This window comes from Vitis vinifera, chromosome 11 (genome assembly GCF_030704535.1).
Source record: "Vitis vinifera cultivar Pinot Noir 40024 chromosome 11, ASM3070453v1".
In the NCBI taxonomy this organism is placed as follows: domain Eukaryota; kingdom Viridiplantae; phylum Streptophyta; class Magnoliopsida; order Vitales; family Vitaceae; genus Vitis; species Vitis vinifera.
In genome coordinates, this window is record NC_081815.1 from 17,091,479 (window position 1) to 17,113,989 (window position 22,511).

A 22,511-nucleotide genomic window follows, 5' to 3' on the forward strand; every position below is an offset into this window, starting at 1 on the left:
TCTTTCCTCCCCAACGTCAACGTCACCGTCAAAAAACGCAGCCACTTTTGCTTAAACATTGCCATCATTGTGCTCTATACCCTCATTCTCTCTGTCTAAGTCTGCCAAGTCATACTCTGCAACATGCAAAGACTCCTACCCCACCCCTACGCTCCACCCCACGTGTGAACCTCCTACAACATCATCCCTACTTTTTGCCTCCTCACTCCCTCGACTTCTACTCATCAAAACAAGACCCACAGTGGCATCTCCCACCAAAGTTAGATTGCAAAGCACACAGAGCCCACCATCAATTGCAGCATCCTTGGAAGGTCTTTCCCCTCAGATTTTACCAAAATTCTGGCCCATTACAATTGAGAGAAACTTCTCGTGTCTTCGTCCACGCCAACAAAACCCTCACAACAATTTCTTATTTTCCGGAACACCTCTCCATTCCAAAAGTGCAACGGGAGATCCACCACCCACACCCAAACCTCTTTGGTAAGATTTCCTAACCGCAAACAACCAACCTCAGGGTTCCATCTCTCCAAACGCAAAATTCTATTCTAGAAACATCGCACCCCTCTTTTCAACACTTTCTGCCTCATCCACATCTTCAAATTCCATCAAGAAGACTGCACCTCCCAATTCGCGAATCTCACTCCCCCTTTTAGATTCCATAAACGCTCCCCCATCTTCTTAGTGAAACCAAATTAGACTCTAAAATCATCTCTTTTCCTACCTTCCAACTAGACAACGACCCAACTGGTTCCCTTCGCTTAGCGTCTCTCTACCACCAAGCTGAAGCTAGAAGGCAACCCATACCCTTTCCGTCGTCACTCTGGAAACATCCACAAAAGCCCTCATCTCTACCTCTCTCGGTCTATCAAGACTCTTCTCAACCCTACCAACCGCTTGCCCCTGTAAAGACTTAGCTTCATCACGAGTCACCACTCCAAGGGATCTTAGTTTCTCAGCCAAAATGGCCCAACCCCCAAGCAACCCCTTCCCTTTAGGGAACACCAAACAAAACCTCTTGCTTTCCAAATCAAGAACCGAGCATAGAACGAATCTTCCTACTCTATTGATCCTTCTTTCTAGCCTGAATTTTCTCCCCTCATTCTCCCAAGAAGTGACAAATCTTCCTTCCTTTTCTTCCCGGCAACATTCTTTGATTCCACCCAATAACCTCGTTAGACTCAAATCCCCAAAATAAACCCAAGAGGAAAAGCCCTTGCTCCTCTCCACAATGATTCCTAAGGCTTGGGTTGCTCCTTCGATTGGATGCCTAAGTTGACAAACAAGGTAGCTGATTTGTTAATCAAGTTAAAAGCCTAATCTAAAGAGGCTTTGTTAAGGATTCCCTTTCTCCTTGAGTGTTTCTAGACAAGGGTTTATTGGTTAGGATTGAAATTGATGTTTTTGTATTTTTCTGCCTTGTACTCTTTTTGTTTGATTCTCTAATAAAAGAAGGCATTAGCATGGTACTTGTTTTTGGCCAATTAGCTAACAATTTAAGCTTTTGCATTTAATTGGCAACTAAGAATGGTATTAGATTTATGGTTTATTAGAGGTCTTGTTCAAATTTTCTCGATCGTTTATCCATCTCCCTCATTTCTCTATAATTTGTGTTTATTATGCCTTTCCCTATGATTGACGATCTATGGTTTACCAATCTATAATTTGCATGTAGGTATGGGGCAACATGTCAGAATGGTTGGTAGCTTGGTATACATTGTTAACCCATTAACTAACAACTTAAACTTTTGGGTTGAATCGATAGCTTAATTAGAAAAAAAAATGAAATAAAATAAAATAAAGAATGCAAGGATTTATGAAAACTTAGAGATCTCAATTATGATACACCTAGAGGGAAGTGAATAGGTGTTTACTTATTTTTGCCCAAAATTATTTTATTTTAATTCCTTTTTTTAATATTAGGAAGTAAGAAGAAGAAACAATTGCACATGACAACAATTTTTTACATTGGAAAACCACCCACACAATCTCCTTGAGACTATCTGGATGTAGAACCATGGGATCATAAATTGCAAAGCAAAAATCCACTATTAAAAGAAAAGTATACAGTTTTACCTAGCAGATGTTATCCCTAAGTCTAACTCTCCAATACCTATATTGATCTTCACATCCATGACGCAACACCACACATGCGCCCAATGGACTACCTCAACAAGATCCCTAAAAAAATGATTTCTAATTTTTATGTGCTTGGTTCAGGAATGGAAAATGAGCTTCTTAGAAATAATCATTGCACTCGAGTTATCACACATGATGCTCATGGTATTGTACTCAATGCCATAATCATTGAGCATTTTTTTCATCCAAGGAAGTTGAGTACAACAACTTCCCACTGCAACATATTCTGTTTTCGCTATAGATAAGGATGTTAAGTTTTGCTTCTTATTAAGCTAGACAACTAAACAATCGCCTACAAAGAAACAATCACTTGAAGTACTTTTCCCATCTTCTACATTTTTTACCCAATCAGCATCGGAATATCCAGATATCACAAGAAAAGGGTCAAAAGGATATTGAAGACCATAATTAAAGGTACCATTCACATAACAAATTATTCTCTTTATAGATTTTAAGTGAAACTTTTTAGAACTAGCTTGATATCTAGTGCATGCCCCCATACTAAAAGATATGTTAGGACAACTCGCAATGAGGTATAGAAGGCTTCCCATCATGCTCCTATAAAGATTTTGTTTCAACATCCTTACCAAATGTATCCTTGCAAAGCTTTGTACTAGTGCTCATGGATGTCCTAAAATGTTAAGCCGTTTCAAGTCCAAATTTCCTAACTAATTCCTAGCATATTTTGATTAAGATATAAAAATTCCGTCATTTGAGTTGCCTAATGTGCAAACCTAGGCAAAAAGTTAATTCACCTACCATGTTCATCTCAAACTCCTTTTTCATCTCCTCTCCTCAACAAAACCAAGGGCATATTCATTCGAGGTGACTCCAAAAACAATATCATCAATATAAATTTGTGCCACAAGGAGTTTAGATTCAACCCTAAGGACAAATAAAGTTTCATCAACTTCCCTTCACATCAAGCCTTATTTCAAGAGGTGAGTGGTTGACTTCACATAACACACTCTAGGGGGGCTTGTTTCAAACCATAAAGAGCTTTCTTTAATCTATAAGCATGGTATGGAACTTAGGATCTTCAAAACTCTTGGGTTGCTCTTCATATACCTCTTCACTTAGAATTCCATTCAAGAATGCACTTTTCACATCCATTTTGTATAGTTTTAGGGAATGCTATAACAAGTAGTAACTTAATAAACTCTAATCTAGCTAGAGGAGCAAAAGTCTCTTCACAGTCAATTCCCTCGATCTTAGAATATCCTTGTGCTAGTAGTCTAGCTTATTCTTGAATATCCATTTGGTACCAATCAGAAACATCTTTTGGCCTAGTACTAGATACCACACATCATTCCTAACAAATTGATTTAACTCTTCTTGTAGTGCAGTAATCCAAAATTTATTTCTAAGTGCTTCCTCCACATTTTTAGGCTCTAATTGGGAGGTATGGCATATAAAGTCTATCTCATTAATCCTTGATTATTTCCTATTTACCATGGAATCACTCATGTTTCTAATAACATTTGAGATGAGGTGATTTTTAGGTACCTTGGATTTGTTCCTAATTCCCACTTCACTTGTTCCAACAATTTCATTTGCTTCATTGTTCTCTCTGGGCTCATTCATTTCCTCAAGGATGGCCTTAGGAACATCTGTAGAAGACTCTTAGGGTATAATATCTAAACTTTCCTCTTCTTGAATAGGTCTTGAGTCATCCGTAACAACACTATAAGATGCTTAGACTACTAAAGAGTTCAGATTATATACTCCATAGGCTTTACTTTTAATTGAATAACCTAGGAAAAACACCTAAATCAGATTTGGGATCAAATTTTCCTAGATTTTCCCATCCTTAAGTATGTAGCACCAACCACCAAAGATCCTAAAGTATTTCACAATAGGCTTTTTTCCTAATCACAATTCATAGGCAGTCTTATTTGTCCCTGGTCTAAGAAAAACTCTATTGGTACCGTAACAAGCAATGTTTATGGATACAACCCAAAGACGTGTAGGGATATCAAGAGTTTAGAGCATTACACAGGCCATTTCTTGAAGTACATGATTCTTTTTTCTTTTTCTTTTTTGGCCACTCTATTTTGTTGAAGAGTTCTAAGGGCTAAAAACTCATGTTTAATTTCCTTAGATTCACAAAAATGGTTTATGTCCACATTGTCAAATTCTCTCCCTCTATCACTTCTAATTCTTACAATGGGTAGGCCTTTTTCCATTTAAATTCTAGTGTAAATGATTTTCAGGTGTTCTATTGTTTCAAATTTCTCTTAAAAAAATCAACAAAAGTGAACCTAGAGAAATCATCTACAATCACCATAATGTACTTTTTCCCACCCTTACCCTTAGTCCGCGTAAGACCCATGAGGTCCATGCGGAGAAGCACTAAAGGCTTAGAGGTATTAGCACTCTCAATCCTTTTGTGAGGCCCTGTCACTTGATTCCCTTTCATGTAGTTGACCTACGCAATATTAGTAGGTCCACGTAACTTAAGGATATCTTTAACTAAGTTTTTGTTCACTATATTCACAAGATCCCTTGAGTTAATGTGTCTTAGCCTCCTATGTCATAGCTTAGTGGCATCAAGGTGGTTCTACAACACACTACAAAAATGTTAGGACTAGGATTCACTGCATCATAGTTATCCATAGTCCTATGCCTAGTGAAAATCAGTTCTCCTTCCTCATTAAAAACTTCACACTGTGATCACTATTACAGATTTGGTTAATACTTATCAAGTTAGCCTTAAGTCCATCAATAGAGAGCATCATTTAGTTTGGGGAATTCAAGGATAGTCACACTAGCCTTGCCTCTTACTCGAGCAACACTCCCATCACCTAAGGTAACATTACCCCCATTGAAATCTTCAAAGGTGGTAAAGAAAGATTTATCCTCAATCATCAGCTTAGAGAAACCACTATTTTTTTTTTTTTATAGATAAGCACAAATATATTAATGAGCAAAAGGTCACAAAGCATACAGGAAGTATACATAGCAGCCTAAAACAAGAACACAAAAAACAAGCAACCTCACCAACCCTTAAGTGGCCGCTAGCCACTCCAAAAAGCCTAAGAGCGAAGAGGACTCCTCTCCGATGTACACGCTAGCCCAACTCCACAAATTACATACAAAAGAATATTTGAGCTTCTGTATAGCTAAAGAACCCTCCCTAAAAGCTAATCTATTCATTTCCTTCCATACCGTCCAAAAAATACACAACGAGATGGAATTCCAGATCTTTTTCCTTTTTTTCCCCACAAAAGAGCCCCTCCAACTAAATAACGTCTCTTTAACTGACTCTAGGAACACCCACTGAACCCCAACAAGGGCAAGGACAATCTCCCAGAGGGCCCTTACCACTATACAGTGTAAAAGAATGTGATTTACATTTTCTTCTTCACAACCACACAAAAAACAGCGGTTAGGAAGCTGTCACCCCCATTTTTGAAGCCTATCCAAAGTGAGAATCTTCCCCCACATGGCTTTCCAAGCAAAAAAAATCAACTTTGGTTGGAACCTTATCCACCCAAATGCATTTAATCGGGAAGGTGAAGGCATTGGGGACAACCAGCAGATTATAAGCATCCTTAACCCCAAAAATGCCATGACCCCCTCTTTTCCATAACACTGAGTCCTCCTCTGAAGATATCCTGAAGTCCCTCAGCATATAAAGCAAGTCTCTTATCAAGTCCAGCTCCCAATCATTAAAATCTCTAGAAAATCTGAGATTCCAACCTCCTTGACCAAGGCTTGAGTCCCACATTTCATTGACCGTTGCATTCCTATGGACCGCCAAGGCAAATAACTAGGGGAAAATTTGGGACAGCGCCACGTTGCCACACCATTGATCAATCCAGAATTGAACTCTAGTCCCCTTCCCCACCTTAAACTTTATGCTATCCCAACACCAATTTGCCTCCTTCATAATCTCCTTCCAAACCCCCACTCCAAATGTCCCGCGGGCTTCCTTAGTCCTCCACCCAAAGCCTTCTTGACCATATTTCACCCCGATCACCCTCTTCCAAAGATTGTCCTTTTCAAAGGCAAATCTCCAGATCCATTTACCCAGCAAGGCTTTGTTCAAGGGATCAATCTTCCGTATGCCTAGGTCACCCTTCTCCTTTTGTGTGCACACCACCTCCCAATTAATTAAGTGGACTTTCCTCTCCAATCTTCCCCCTCCCCAAAGAAAGTCTCTTTGTAATTTTTCAAGCCTTTTTGCAACAATCTTGGGCATTCGAAAGAGGGATAGATTGTAAATAGGCATGCTGGCCAGTGTGCTCTTAATGAGGGTGATACGCCCACCCTTAGATATATATTGTCATTTCCATTGGGCTAATCTTCTCCGCATTCTCTCTTCCACCCCATCCCACATAGAAATAGCTTTGTAATGGGCTCCAAGGGGCAGCCCCAAGTAAACAGTGGGCAGAGACCCCACTTTACACCCTAACTCCACTGCCATTTCCTCAATCTCTTCAACCTCACCAACCGGAATTAAGACACTCTTAGCTAGGTTAATTCTTAGACCGGAAGACGCCTCAAACCAAGCCAAAATCCAGCTTAAAGCGGTTAGTTGCTCTTTCCTAGCTTCGTAGAAAATGATTGTATCGTCAGCAAAAAGAAGGTGGGAGACAATCATCTCCATTTCCCCTCTCCCCGAAGTCTGCAGCCTGACAAAAAGCCCCCATCAACCGCCCTTCTTATAAGAGTGCTTAGCACTTCCATGCCCAAGACGAAGAGATAAGGAGAAAGAGGATCTCCTTGTCACAACCCCTTGGAATTCGAGAAGAAGTCTGCAGGCACCCCATTGACCAGGACAGAAAATTTGGTAGTTGAGATGCACCACCAAATCCACTCCATCCACCGAGACCCAAAGCCCATTTTAAGCAAAACCTTCATGAGAAAATTCCAGTTGATGCTGTCATAGGCTTTTTTGATGTCCATTTTGCAAATCGGCCCTTTCTCTTTTCGTTTATGCCAGAAGTCAATCACCTCATTAGCAATAAGCGAAGCATCCAAAATCTGTTTGCCCCTCACAAAGGCATTTTGATCCACAGAAACCACATTTTCTAAAACCTTCTTCAGCCTATTCGCCAGCACCTTAGACAAAAGCTTGTACAATTCCCCTAACAGACTGATTGATCGGAAATCCCCCAGGTCTTCAGCACCTCCTTTCTTAGGGATGAGGACCAAGAAGGTGGTATTAAGGCTTTTGGCAAAAGATCTTTGATCATAAAACTCTTTAAACAAATCCACAATCTCCTCCTTCACAAACTCCCAGCAAGCTTGCCAAAAGGCCACTGTGAACCCATCTGGGCCTAAAGCTTTATCACCATTCATTTCCATTAGGGCAGAGTGAATTTCCTCCTCAGTGAAAGGCAACTCCAAGACTTCAGCTTCACGGGAATTAAGGCGATTGAGGTGCAGCCCCTCAATATCAGCTCTCCAGCCTAGCTCTTTTGAGAGCAAATGCTGAAAAGCATTCACAATCCCCTCCCTCACCTCCTGATCCTCAGTCATCCACACCACATTAATTTTAATTCTATCCATGGAATTATTTCTCCGATGGACATTTGCCATCCGGTGAAAGAAGCCTGTGTTCCTATCCCCTTCCTTTAGCCACAGCTCCCTTGACAATTGTCTCCAGTGGATTTCTTCCATTAAAACCCATTTTTTAAAGGATTCCTTAGCTTCTTTTTTCAACTTTGTTTCTCCTTCAGAAAGGCTCCTCTCACTTTCCACCCCATCCCAGTACTCAACTTGTTGAAGAGCTGAGTTTTTATTAACTTCCAGCCTTCCAAACACCTCCCTATTCCAAACTTTGATTTTTTGCTTCAGCTCCTTCATTTTAGAGAAACCAGAGCCCCTGATGAATGGTATTTCAATAGTGGTGTCTCTCTCTCTCTTAGAGAAACCACTATTGAAATACCATTCACCAGGGGCTCTGGCTTTAAAAACGATGAACATCATATTACACTTAGGTCTATCTCTTCTCACCACACTTGTTTAACCTTAGGTGTGATAGGAGAGCTTTTCTTATTCCTATACTTAGCGTTAGGCTTCTTTCCTTTTCTTATTTCAAAATATGATTTTTAAGGAAATTATATCAATTCACTAGCCTATTTAAGTGAATTTGATACCTATCGAAAAGCATACTAAAACACCTATTTTGAGTGTTTCCTGACTTTTTGCATATTGAGCATTAGGGTGATGTGTAGAGGAGGCTATAGGGTTGGGAGTTTCCTCTTTGCCCTTAACAAAGATTGTTTCTCCATTAATAGGAGTTTCAACCTTGTTTACATAGCCTAGGCCTCTCTGTCTCCAAGAGACTTTTACTAATAATCTCATTCAAGACCTAAGTCCTTGGGTGGAAGATCTCATTTTTAGAGGCAACCTCTTTTCTTTGTTGTTCAATTTCTAGAGATAGAACATTGTTTCTCTCAAGTAGATGTCTATGTTCATTCTCTAGAAAACAATTCTTTTCAAAACAATTTACTTTCTCTTCATTTAACACACTATTATCAATTTTTAGAGATTCATATGTAATAGTTATCTTAATGCATCTATTATCAATTTTTAGAGATTTCTTCTAACTCGAAAGTGATGTTCCATATGTCTGAAGGGATCCCACAAGTTCATCAACTCTCATAGAATCAATTTCCTTGTTTTCTTCAATAACAATAACCTTAGGTTTGAATCTCTCAGAGAAAGATCTCAATATCTTTCTTAATACTTTACACTCTAGAATTTTCTCCCCAAGGTTAAAGCTTGAGTTGATAACGTCACTTAGTTCATAATAGAATGCACAGAAGGTTTCGTCTTCTTGCATTCTTATGCTCTTAAACTTGGCGGTGAACATTTGAATTTTGGACAACTTCACAGCTAAAGTGCCTTCATGAGTGACTAAGAGAATATCCTGGGCTTCTTTAACACACTTAAATGTGGCTATCCTACAAAATTCATCAGGACTAATCCCATTAAAGATATTATAGAAAGCTTGAGCATTTACTTCACTACCCTCGTTTGCTAGTTTATCTCATTCTTGTTTGGGCTTGACTTCTCCTATAGATCTTCCAACACCATCCAATTTCAATGGCGACCTCCATCCAAATTCCACCAAGCTCCAAACTCGTTCTCCTAGCATTTTTAAGAAAAATTTTGTATAAGCCTTCTATTGTGGATGGTTGTTGCCATCGAAATAAGGTAGGTTATTTATCAAAGATCTAACCCTCTGTGGTTCCATAACTTAGATCTACTAGGATCGAGAAAATTTGATTTTAAAAAAAAATTTGCTCTGATACCAAATGAAAGTTTAGAGATCTCAATTATGACACACCTAAAGAGGGGCTAATGGGTGTTTATTTATTTATGGTCAAAATTATTTTATTTTAATTCCTCTTTTAATATTAGGAAATGAGAAGAAAAAACAATCATACATAACACAATGACTTTTTACGTGGAAAACCACCCACATGGTCTCCCAGAGACTATGCGGATGCAAAAACCATAGGGTTAGAGACCGTCAGAACACAAATCTCCATTAATCTTCATGTTTGTGACACAACACCACACACACACCTAGTGGACTACCTCAATGCTTAGGTGGGTGCAAATCTCTTCACAAACCCAAGGAGAAACCAAACTTCTAAGAGTTTGGGATGCAGGAAGTCTAATACTCAAGTTTTCCAAAGTTTGCATCGCAAAGCAAGAAACCTTTTTGACATGGTATTTTATAAGGAAAAATACCTAGTGGACAGAATCTAAAGTTTTTCAAAATAAAATTAATTTAAAATATGGAAAAAAGAAATATTCCAGAATTTGGAATTCCGGCATGAGCACTTGAGCGCCCTGAGGAGCGTTGTCCAACACTTGAGGACTCCAAGCACTCGAACAAGGTTTTAAAGTCAATTTTAAAATCCTTTTCACCCAATTTAAAACCTAATGCCCACTTCATGCCATAATTGAACCCAATTAGCCTTTCTCGGACCTCTCTATACTTACTTGTGTCATCCTAGTTGATCATGCAACAACCTTGAATCTTCAATAGAGTAAGACACATAAATCTAGAAAAGTTCTAAGCCAAGATGAATGGAACAAAATTGCCTAACTTAAACTACGTAGCCTACTGCACTAACAATTTTGAATTTCTATAAGATATTTTATTTTTGAAAAAAAGAAAAAAAAAAAAAAAGGAAGAAGTGTGCTTAAAACTTTTTCCATGTCAGCTAGGTGGATCTATCTACAAAGGTGGAAGTGAATACACTACTAGAAGGATAAACCCAGGCAAAGTTTATTGGTTCGAAAAAAATTTAGGTGAGGATCACATGGTTATAGTTATGTCTTGTGTTTCATGATGATGAAAAAAAAAAAACTGCCCTTAAAAGCAGGATTTGCTAATGCGGAGGATCTATGATCTGTCCACAAAGTTGGGATGCTCTTTCATATCGAGGCCACACTCATCCCAACAGTTAGCAGATTTTTAGCTAAGAATGGTGCTTCTAACTTTTAAGGTTTTAAAAAAAATTTCATGCCCTTGTAGCATTGTGCCCTTTGTTTTTATGTATTGGTTACCTAGGGTCCTTGAAAAAGCATTTTGGTTTTTCTTTTTGCCTTTTGCTACTATAGTGGTGATCTTCCTTAGTGTTTGTTAAAGTATCTTTTTTTTTTTTCAATCATCTTGTATATAAATCTAAAAGATATCTCTTCCTCCTTTGTACCTTCTATTTTATTCAATGATTTAAGGTCTTTTGTTTATGACCAGATAGATAGATAAAGAGAGAGAGAGAGAGAGAGAGAGAGAGACAGAGAGATGTTGCTTCCTTTAAAGAAGTCAACAGATAAATTGCTAGGGCATTGGAGCCCTTTCAGACAGTGGTGAGCTTGAGAAAAGCATCAATACTTTTTTATTCTTTTAGAGCAAAAAACCAGGGGGCAAAAAATAGAAACTTAAGAACCATAGATTCATTAGCTTGGTGCGAAGCTTTTGCCAGCTCCTCACCAAGGTTTGGCACTAATCTGCACAAAGTGGCTTGAAATGACGCAACTTCATTGGATGGCATCTAATATCCAATGAGAGGGCGGATTCTAAGTTTGGTTAATTAGGTGAATGGGAGCTTGTTTGTAAATTAAGAATTCAAAAACCCCTAAGATTATGTCAACTAGTCTTCCTCATATCTCCAAGGTCTTTTAGTTTTTGAAGAGAAATGGAGGTGGAGACAAACCTTAGCTTTAGGTTAAGTTTTTTCATTTAAGGAAGTGGATATCCAACTAGCCTTCTTTGAGACTCTAAAGGCTTAATAGAGTGATTATCTGTAAATTGCATATTCAAAAGACACATATGATATCAACAAGGACTTCTTCATGCATCTTATAGTGTATGGATTTTGAAGAGAAATGGAAGATGTTGATATGGGCATGTATCTCTCCACATTTGTTTTCATTTATAAGGAAAGGTGTTTGATTGGCTCTGTCAACAATTCTTTTTACTCCCATATTTATTTTTCATAGAGGGATTTAGCTGATTGATCAAAAGAAAAATGAAACGAAAAATGTTGGATGGCTATGTTTTAAATGAAAAAACAAGGTGAATAATTGCTTCTCACTTATTGTAGTTGCTTCTTCTATCTATTGAGTATGAATATTTACAGGGCTGTTTAAAATACAAGAGAGTTGACAAAAACAGACAAATAAGGAAAAATTATCCTAGACTAATTACACATCTGCTTTCTAGGAATTAAATAGAATAACTACGTAGACAACTATTACGAGTATAACCATGCAAGTAAACCATACAAGACTAATTATAGAAAGAATTCATTGTGTAATTGAACCCTATTAATTCACAAATATTTTTTTTGGTGGATAAAAGCAATTGTATTAAAAGCGCCTAACAAAGGGCGCACAAAAGTATACATGATGTATAAAAGGCACCTAAAGCCAAAAATGAAGAGGGATACACAAAGAACAACACCCCCGTCTCACCTACAACCTAACCAAACAATAAAACCAAATAATGACAAGAAGCTAAAACCTAAAAGTACCTTGACCGATTCTAAGAACATTTACATAAAGGACCATACAATTACTTGGTCTACCATTTCAGAATTTTCAATGACTCTTTGATTTCTCTCTTTTCATAAAGTCCAAAATAAGCACAAAAGAGCTACTCTCCATGCCTTCTTCCTTTTCTTCCCTACAAAAGCTCCATGCCAGCTAAGAAGGACATCATTCACTGAAGGTGGCATTACCTATAGAACATCAAACAAAGCAAAAAAAATTAGCTGCTAAAGCATTAATGCTTTAAGGCAATGAAAGAGGATATGATTTATTGATTCTTCCTCTCCTTTACACAAATAACACCAACTCAATAAACACCAACCCCTTCTTTTTAGCTAATCCATAGTTAGAATTCTGTCCCATAAAGCTCCTCAAGCAAAAAGGCAAACCCTCATCGGGACCCAAGGGTTCCACACAATGTCTGATCAGCCTACAAATTGCTAAGGAAGAATAAAAGGGTTTAATTGTAAAAATGTCTTCCTTTGACATCCACCAAATCATGACATCTTCAACATCCCTTCTAATCACTTGCCCTTGCAACCTTCCAAAAAAAGCTTCCACCTCTCTCATATCCCAATCATTATTTTGTCTTGTGAACATTAGATTCCAACAACCTACTTCCCTTAACTACTCCCACATTTGGTCTACCCAAGCATATTTAACGAAGGCTATTGAGAACAATTCAAGGAAAGCCTCATCTCGGAAATCCTCATCACACCGCCTATCCTTCCAAAATCTCACCCCTCTACTATTTCCCACCCTAAATTCAACCCTTTTGTTAAACTCCATCCACCTACTCCTAATAGCCCTCCAAAGACCCACACCATAACCTTCCCTCAAAACTCCAAAACATTAACACCCCCTTTTCCATCCCACACATGCCTATAATCACCTGCTTCTAGAGAGATTCAATTCTCATATGTGAATTTCCAACACCATTTTCCAAGAAGGGTCTTATTCAAAGTAGATAAATTTCTAATACCCAAGTCCCTATCCTTTTTATCCATGTAGACTAATGATCTCTTCACCAGATCAAGCCTACTTTGGAGCTCTCCTTGCCTCCAAAGAAAATCCCATTTAATCTTCTCCAATGTTAAACTCACCTTATGAGGGATTACAAATAAAGACATGTAGTAGATTAACAAGCTAGAAGGAGTGCTTTTTACCAAAGTCAGTCTCTCTCCTTTTGATAAGTACTGTCTCTTCCACATTATAAGTCATATCCGAAATCTCTCGTTCACTATGTGCCAAACCCGCAAAGATTTAAAAGAGGCTCCCAATGGGGGGGCTAAATAAGAGGAAGGAAGAGAGCTCACTTTACACCCCAACGCCCAACCCAAATCTTCAAAATTAGAAACCTTCCCCACTAGGATCAAATCACTTTTATCCAAATTATTTTTTTAAATCAGAAATCGCCTTAAACCACATGAAAGCCCAACTAAAGAACTCCAAATGTTCCTTATTAGAGTCACATAAAATCAACATATCATCAGCAAATAAAAGATAAGACACTACCATACCCATACCTCCTCTCCCACTAGCTAAGAAGCTCTCTAAAAAGCTCCCTTCCATTGCCCCCTTCAAAATATAGGAAAGCGCCTCCATTGCCATAATGAAAAGGAAAGGGGAAAGAGGGTCTCCCTATCTTAGGCCTCTAGAACTTTGGAAAAAACTTGTTAGGGTCCCATTAATCAAAATAAAAAAGTGAGCTGAAAAGATGCACCACCTCATCTAACTTACCCGCTTAGCCCTAAAACCCATTTTTTCCATGATTGCTACCAAGAAACCCCAATTCATAAAGTCATAAGCCTTTTCAATATCCATCTTGCATATCACCCTACTTTCTAAGCCTTTTAACCTTGAGTCAATAGTTTTATTTGCTATAAGGATAGTATCTAAAATTTGTTTACCCTCAATAAAAGCATGTTGGGAATTTGACGCCACTTTTCCCACCACTCTTTTCAATCCTAAAAATTGTTTACCTCAGTAAGTTAACACCGAAAGGGAGATGAATGGGTGAAAATAAAAAAAATTTAATTTGTGAGTTGAAAGTTCTTTACCCAATTTAACCTATGAGAGGGATCTAAGCCATTTTAAATCAATTGAATCCTATATGAGAATATGAATAAACAATAAAATCACAATCACACACGAGACAATCAATTTTACATGGAAACCCCCCACACCAACTGTAGGGATAAAAAACTATAGGGTCTAAGACCTTTAATCTAATAATCCACTATATGAGATTAAAGTAAACAAATTTACTTGATAGTTTTACCCTAAAGACTTACTCTCCAGTGCCCATATCATAATCCACGTCTGCAACGCAACACTTCCAATGCTCTAGTTGATTCACCTCAGCCATTGAGGGGATGCAGGTCCTTCCAACAACTTAGAATTCAATCGATGAATTCTTTGTTGAAAGTTTGGGAATGATAAGACAAGTTAAAGTTAATTCTCTCAAAGCATCCAACCCAAAAACATATTTAGGTAGGGTGTATATAGGCTTAAGAACCTAGAGGGTTGGAAACGGAATTTTCTTAAAAAATAAAATATCAACTTTCCGAAAATTAATTAAGAAAAAAAATTTCTTCAAAAATAAAATATCAACTTTCTAAAATTAATAAAGAAAATAATTTTTTTAAAAAATAAAATCTTTAAGTTGTCAAAATTTAATTAAGGCATTTTAACTCAATTTTGAAACTTTCTATCCAACCCTACCTCATTTAAAATAAATAAATAAACACTAACTAACTTGCCTTTAACAAACCTTTTCAGACTTACATGTGACAATTCGATTGAATAAATAGCAACCTCGAATCTTCAATGGAGAATAAGTCACTATCTAAAAAGGTTCCTATGTCAAAAGAGAAATGAACAAAATTGTCAATACATAAAAGTGTCCTAATAAATCTGTTAGCCAAAACTTTAGCTAGGAGCTTATAAAGTCCCCCCACCAAACTAATAGGGCAGAAGTCCTTCAAATCCTCTACACCCCCTTTCTTAGGAATAGCCACAATAGAAGTGGCGTTTAAACTTCTTTTAGACCCAAATCATGAAACTCTGCAAAGAAGCCCATTACTTTCCTTCCGATAACGTCTCAACAAAATTGCCAAAAAGCCATTATGAGCCCATCCGAACCAGCAGCTTTATCCCCACTCAAACTAGAGAGAGTTGAAAGAACCTCTTCCTGAAAAAGATTTCTTAAGGGACCTTGAATCTTCGTTGTCCAAAGAGGAAAAAGACAACCGCTACTACTCGATCTCCAATCCCCTACCTCTGACAAAATGCTCTCAAACACATTAACCGCCCCATCTTTTATCTCAATTTCCTCAATCAACCTTCTTACATTCACTTTGATAGAAGACAAAAAATTCCTTCTTCTTCAGGCATTAGTCATTTTGTGGAAGAACTTTGAGTTTTTATCTCCTTTCAACCATAATTCTCTTGATTTTTGCCTCCAACTGGTCTCTTCCATTCTTGCCCACTTACTGAAATCCTCCACTACCCCTCTTCTAGCCTTGATTTCCTCAAGAGAAAGACTAGAATCTCTTTCTTTGGCATCCCAAAACCAATCTGATAAAGGGTAACTTTCTTTGGCACAAGTAATTCCAATCATATTTCTATATGGTATACAACAAAATGATCAGGCATTAGGTTCATGTTTCATGATCTGCCTATGAAGATGGAATCTGAAGTTTGCAAATAGAATCATATAGAAGCATACAATTGTTTCTTCAGTTAAAGAAAAGAAAAATGTAATTAAGGATACCAACTTGGAAAAACAAGGCATCAAATGGTCAGCAGAATAATGAAACCAAACATAGTGCATTGTACTTAGGAAATGTGATAGGAAAGAGAAAACAAGGCACCAGATGGGTATACATTTCGTGTTTCAGTAGTTCGATTTCTTCCTGTGGCAATGAGCTTCCCGTCCTCAACAATCACACAGCTGGTCAATTGAATGAAGGATTGAATGAGGAGAAATACAACACCATACTCCAATACTAAGCAAGAAACAAAATCTTCCAAAGGAAAAAAAGAAAAGAAAAGAAAAACAAAAATACAAGACAATTATCAGTTGGCTCAACACCCACTTTGAACAGAGTCTTGAACCTAGCTACATGTGTCTGACCACAAGATATGAGGATAAACTATATGTTACAATTTGTAAAGCTTCTCAAAGTGTAAACTCAAGTAAACCACCCACCAGCTCTAACAACAGACTGATAGAGCTTCACTATAACTTACCATGTGAGATGAAAGGATTTATAACAATTTAAGCTTAGATTTAAGTAAAAGTTCAAGTTCATAACAAAACCACCCACCAACCCTCACAATAGAGCCTGCATTACAACTTTTTTTTTGATAGATTGGCATAATAGTGGTACAATAATGACAAACCTTGTCACATTACAACTTTCCATTCACCACCAACAAATACACAGATAAATGACCTGGCATTGGGTGACAAAACCTTTTAAGTAGTAGTTTAAGTCAGCCTTATGTCACGGACTGTCTTTTCCTAAGCTCAGCCCATGGGGAGGGTCATTTGAGCAGATCGTGACACTTAGCCCAGTAGCTAGGCTTGGAATTGCAATATGGACTCAGGCTCAGTCTCAACTCAGGCTTTCTATACCATAGGTAGGCATAAGATTGACTCAGCTCAACTCATCATAGTTTATGAACCCCAGGCTTGGTTTAGATCCTTTTTAAGCTTGCTGCCCATAATAGTGCCATCATTGGACAGAATAGGACCCCAAGGCCATACATCTTTAAGTTGATAACTAAAAACAAATCCCATAAAATATAAGACTAAATTATAACACATATAGTAGTGAAAATAAGAGCACATACTTCCTCTGCAAATAATATGCAGATTCCAAAAACTATTACCTATAACTATAATAGTAAAGAAAAGGGCCATGCTTTATTCAAGCAAAGTCCATCCCAATACCAAAACCAGGCTAAGTGCAATCAAGCTTTGTTTGAAGCTCAGACACAGCTTATCTACATTATGACTAAGCTCATGATCACATTCTAGGGAACTGGCTAGTCTCACTAACAGGCTTTTGTTCAGATATTGGTAAAACAAAAGGAAGCCATACAAACCCCCATTCCCCAACAAAACAAAAATAATAAAACAATAAAATAATAGAAATAAACTTAACAATAAATAATCACAACAACAGTAGTAATAAAAAAATACTATTTTGGGATATCACTAGACATTTCAGATGCTATTTTTGTTGCCTATCAGAAAGAAAATAAATAAATAAATAAAATTGAGATGCTATTTATCTTGGTCTCTAATCTTTTAGCCAAGAAGCAGTCAAGCACCTGGTTTCTTTTGTAGGAGCTTTTTACCCTCCTAAGTTATATGGAATTTTGGGAGCATTCATTGGTTTTTCTCCTAGTTTTGATCTGCAGTTTATTTAGTTATGATTTGGAGTAAGTTTCACTTATTTTCCTTTTTCTTGATCAGGTTTTGGAAGGATTTCTTGTCCTTTTTGTAACTATAATTTATAACCATGAATTCATTGCTTCTGATAAAAAAATAAAAATAAAAATAAAAAGAATTAAGATACATGATTGGAAAAAACAGTGTAAAAAAACTAACTACATTTGAATCCTCAACAACCTACTTTCAAGGCTTCTAACTCCCAGTTTGATTTCAGCTTTAGACAATTAATGAAGTGAGTCAATTCTTTCACTGCAGATTAAAACCAAAACTTCAATCTAGACATACAGAGTTTTGAACTTTAACTTCAGTCAGAACTTTGGCCGCTTTTAATGTAGAATTATTTTCTGGAAAAGCTGAGCATTCAAAATTTCAGAACCATGGTGACTCTAGTTTCTTCCACTAAAATGAGTAAGAGGTAATGGCCAGAATCAATTCTGCATAATCACACACACATATATATACAGAATAGTTACCAAATCAGGCTGAGATTCTACAACCACATCTAACAGCTAATTACTAGGAACATACAAGGTAAGAAAATAACAATCAATCATATCCTTAGAATTAAGTAATTGTGATCTAACACCCCCCCTCAAGCTGGTTCGAAGATTTCTTGCATGCTCAGCTTGCTTGCCATAGACTTGAAACTTGGTCCTGCAATTCCTTTAGAAAACAAATCTACCAGTTGAAGTTTAGTAGGTTCCACAATCTCCACTCGAAGCTCCTTTAATAGAGTCTTAACTCACATAAGTTCACAAATTCCTAGGGCCATTGCATGGAACTCAACCTCAGCCCTACTAGTTGCCTTTTACCCCTCCAAGTTACCAAATTACCTCCAACAAAGGTGCAGTAGCTGCTAGTTGATATTTTGTCAGTCAATGAACCAACCAGTCCACATCTGTATAACCTTCAATATGCAAATGATTATTCTTTGAAAATAAAAGTCCTTTCCCTGGGGTAGCTTTTAGATACCTTAGGATCCTCATCACAGCATCCATGTGCTTCAAGGGAAGCATTCAGGAACTGGTTACAACTTCAACAAAGTATACCATGTCTGACCAAGTATGAGATAGATAAATCAATCTTCCCACAAGCCTATGATATCTCCATTTATCTATGGGAACACTACCTTCTTTGGCTACTAATTTTTGGTTTAGATCAGCAAGAGCATCCCCAGGTTTACATCCTAACATACCCATTTCATCAAGTCAGTCAAGTATATATTTCCTTTAAGATATGTAGACCATGTTCTTTGATCTAGCTACTTCAATGCCAAGAAAGTATATGAGATCTCCCAAATCTTTTATTTCAAATGCCTTGGCCAACCTGCTCTTCAATTGGTGAATCTCTTCAAAGCCATCACCTATCACAATAATACCATCAACATAGACAATGAGTACAGTTAATCTTTTCTCAAGGGACTGCACAATCCAATCACTTTGACTTTGCTGATAACCAAACTTGAGAAGAGTTTGAGTGAATCTCCCAACCATGCCCTTGGAGACTATTTTAATCCATAGAAAGTTTTTTTAAGTCTACATACTTTCACTCTGTTGAATTGGTCTTTAAAACCGGGTGGAAGATCCATAAAGACTCCTAAGTTGTCATGTAGAAACATTTTTCATGTTGAATAGTTGGAGTGGCCAATCATGGTTTGCTGATAGAGATGGTAGGATTCGAATGAAATTCATCATCATCACTGGTGCAAACATCTCTCTATAGTCAATTCCAAAAGTCTGGGTGCATCCTGTAGCTACAAACCATACCTTATACCTTTACACAATGTCATCTACCTTGTACTTAATGGTGAACACCCACTTACATGCAATTGAACATTTCCTAGGAGGCAAATAAAAAATCTCCTAGGTTTGATTCTTGTTTACTATCTTTATTTCTTCATTTATAGCATTTTTCCATCTACGATCTACAAAGGCTTCCTCCATATCCTTCATAATTGAATTCATACCCAATTGATTTGCAAAAGCTTTATATTTGTCGTTTATCTTATCATAAGACATAAAATTGGACAATAGGTGTTTGGTATAGCTTCTTACACCCTTTCATATTGCTATAGGAATGTCCTAGTCAGTGTAAAAAAACAAAAGTGGAATTAGAAGGACAGAGACTAAAATTTGAAAGATTAGAGTTGGAAGTTGTACCTTCTACTAAAGTGGATGATGGGCCATGGTTAGAAGGAATGGACTCTTGTACCAATCTAGATTCTCGAGATCTTTTGGAGTAAACAAGTGGTTCAACATCTCTTTCAATATCTCTTTCTCCTTTTTGGATTGTTTGATTCTCTCCCTTTCTTTCATTCTCCAAAGGAGGCATAGGACGCAGAATAGTACATGATTGTGATTGATCTTGATCTTGTGTTTTCTCCCTCTGAAAGGTAGTTTTATGATAGTATGGTTGATCTCAAAAAAATTCAGATCGATGGTAACAAATTCCTTCCTAGCTGGAGGGTGAAAACATTTTTATCCCTTTTTTGTGGGTGAGTTTCCAATGAAAATGCATTTGATAGCTCTAAGATCAAATTTAGATCTATCCTTACTAGGAACATGAACATACACACTACAACCAAAAACTTTGGGAGAAAGAAAACCAAGACCTGTAATATGGGGAAAATGGCTCTTTAAGATTACTATTAGAGTATGAAAGTTGAGAGTTTTGGAGGGCATTGTGTCTATCAAGGAAGCAATCGTGAGGGTAGCATCACCCCAAAAAATGTTTAGGTACATTTCTTGCAAACCAAATGGCCAAGCCACCTCAAGTTAGGTGGTGTTTGTTTTTTTATTTAATTCTAAATAGAACTTTAATGCTTAATAGTGTTAAATATTAGGTTGTTTGTTTTTGTAGTATTTTATTTCTATTAAGTATTAAAAAGTAAAGAAAAATCAATATGTTATTTTTTCTATTTAGAAAAAGCTACATATTTTGACTTTTTCTATTTAGTAAAAAGTTTATAATAAGTCATGAAAAAGTAGAAAAACAAACAACCTAAATTCTGAAAACAAATTGCTTTAAGCAAAAAGCCAAAAAAACAAACACCACCTAAGTGTCAATATTTTCTTTCTACCACTTCGTTTTATGTAAGTGTTCCAACACAACTAGATTGGTGAACAAAACCATTTTGTGCAAAACATTCTCCAAGTTTTCATTAAAATGTTCTCCTCCTTTATTGGATCTAATAACTTGTGCATAAAATTGTGTTTGAATCATTTTGTAAAAAAGCTTTAGTGCGTTTGATAGTGTTTATACTCAAAGTGTTTTTATTGGAAGTGTTTTCTCTGGAAGTGTTTCTAGGAAAATCACCTATCAAGTGTTTCTCTAAAAAACGCCATAAGTGATTTTCCAACACTACAAGTGATCTTTCAAATTTTTAAAAGTGTTTCCTAAATTTTGTGAAACACCTAATTTTTTTCAAAAACACTTTTTAAGCTAAAAGCGCTTCCTAGAATCACTGTCAAATGGACTCTTAGTATACTTATCATCAGCTTTTTCTTTCAAGAGATAAATCTACATTGTCTTGCTGCAATCATTCATAAAACTTACAAACCACTTAGCACTGGACGAACAATGAACTCAAAAGGTTCCCCAAACATCAAAGTGAACAAAAGGAATATCACTTCTTTTATTACCCAAAAAGGGTAGGAAACATGGTGATTCTTTGCTAACTCACACACTTCACATCTAAGTTCAGAAAAATCTAGGCTACTACATATTTTTGGAAACAAATTTTTTAAATAAAGAAACTAATATGAACTAATCTTTCTTGTAGCAATCAATATTCTTCCATGGTTCTTTGTACAGTTCCCTTTATTTGATAGGCCTGAGGCCTTCTTTCTTTCCTCAAGTTCTAATAAATAAAGTTCATCCTTTTCCTTAGCATTGCTAATCATCCCTAAAGACAAATCCTAAAGAATACAATGATTAGGACACAAGATGACCGGGAAATTACTAGTTTTTGTAAGTTTACTCGATGACAAAAGATTGCAAGTCATATTAGGGACATGTAAAAATGAACTTATTGGTGAGAGCAACAAATTTCCTTTTCCTTCTACATGAATAAAACAACCATTAGCAACCTGAAACATTTTTCCAAAACAAGTACCATAGGATACAAAAGAATTAGATTCTTTGGCCACATGGTCACTAGCTCCAAAATCGATAATCCAAGGGTTAGAAATAGAAACTAACCAAGTTTACTAAGCCTTACCATGTTATCCAAATTGTCCACATGCAAGGGGAAGATGAAGGCACTTTAGATTTTCCCATGATCCAGTAGAAAAGATCAATTTGTTTCTTAGTGAATGGCATGTTCTTAGTAGGTGAAGGATTCATGTTAGCATCAATGGATGTTGTACTTGCAATAGGTATAGCCTCAATGATCAACCATTTGTAACTTTTTAGAGTATCTTCATCCTTTGTTTCATTGTTGAGGCCTTCCATTCAATCGCCAACATGTTCCTCAGGTGTGCTTTGATTGCTTATGGTAGTTGCACTACCTTGGATCCTTTTCTCCTCCCATAGTTCCTTTCTCATCCGTGATATTTAGAGCGGAGATTTCAGTTGATGGTGCAATTGGTCTTTTCATCATGACTCCTAACCTGGATTCCTCAAGACAAACAAGGGAAAAAACTTGATGCAAAGAAGGAAATATATCTTTTCCAAGGACATGACTTCTTACCTAATCCAACTTGGAGTTCAGACTAACAAGGAATTCGAATACAAGTTCTCATTCAAGCAGGTTAGCAAGTTTAGCGGCATCCGCAACAAATTCCATTTCAATATGCTAATACAAGTCAAATTCCTACCATAATACTTCAAGAGTACTATGAAATGAAGTCACGTTGAGATTTCTTTGGATTTTGGTCTTCAACTC

General features: G+C 36.9%; 1 protein-coding gene across 2 annotated transcripts in view; it reads right to left on the reverse strand.

The window, feature by feature from the left end:
- Nucleotides 1–22,511, reverse strand: part of LOC100855243 (tRNA-specific adenosine deaminase TAD2) — a 68,733-nt gene that overhangs the window by 38,068 nt on the left and 8,154 nt on the right. For both annotated transcript variants that reach the window (XM_010658443.3, XM_010658445.3), the window contains exon 4: nucleotides 16,048–16,114. In XM_010658443.3, coding sequence (XP_010656745.1) covers nucleotides 16,048–16,114 — 67 coding nt within the window. The remainder of the gene's footprint in view (nucleotides 1–16,047; nucleotides 16,115–22,511) is intronic.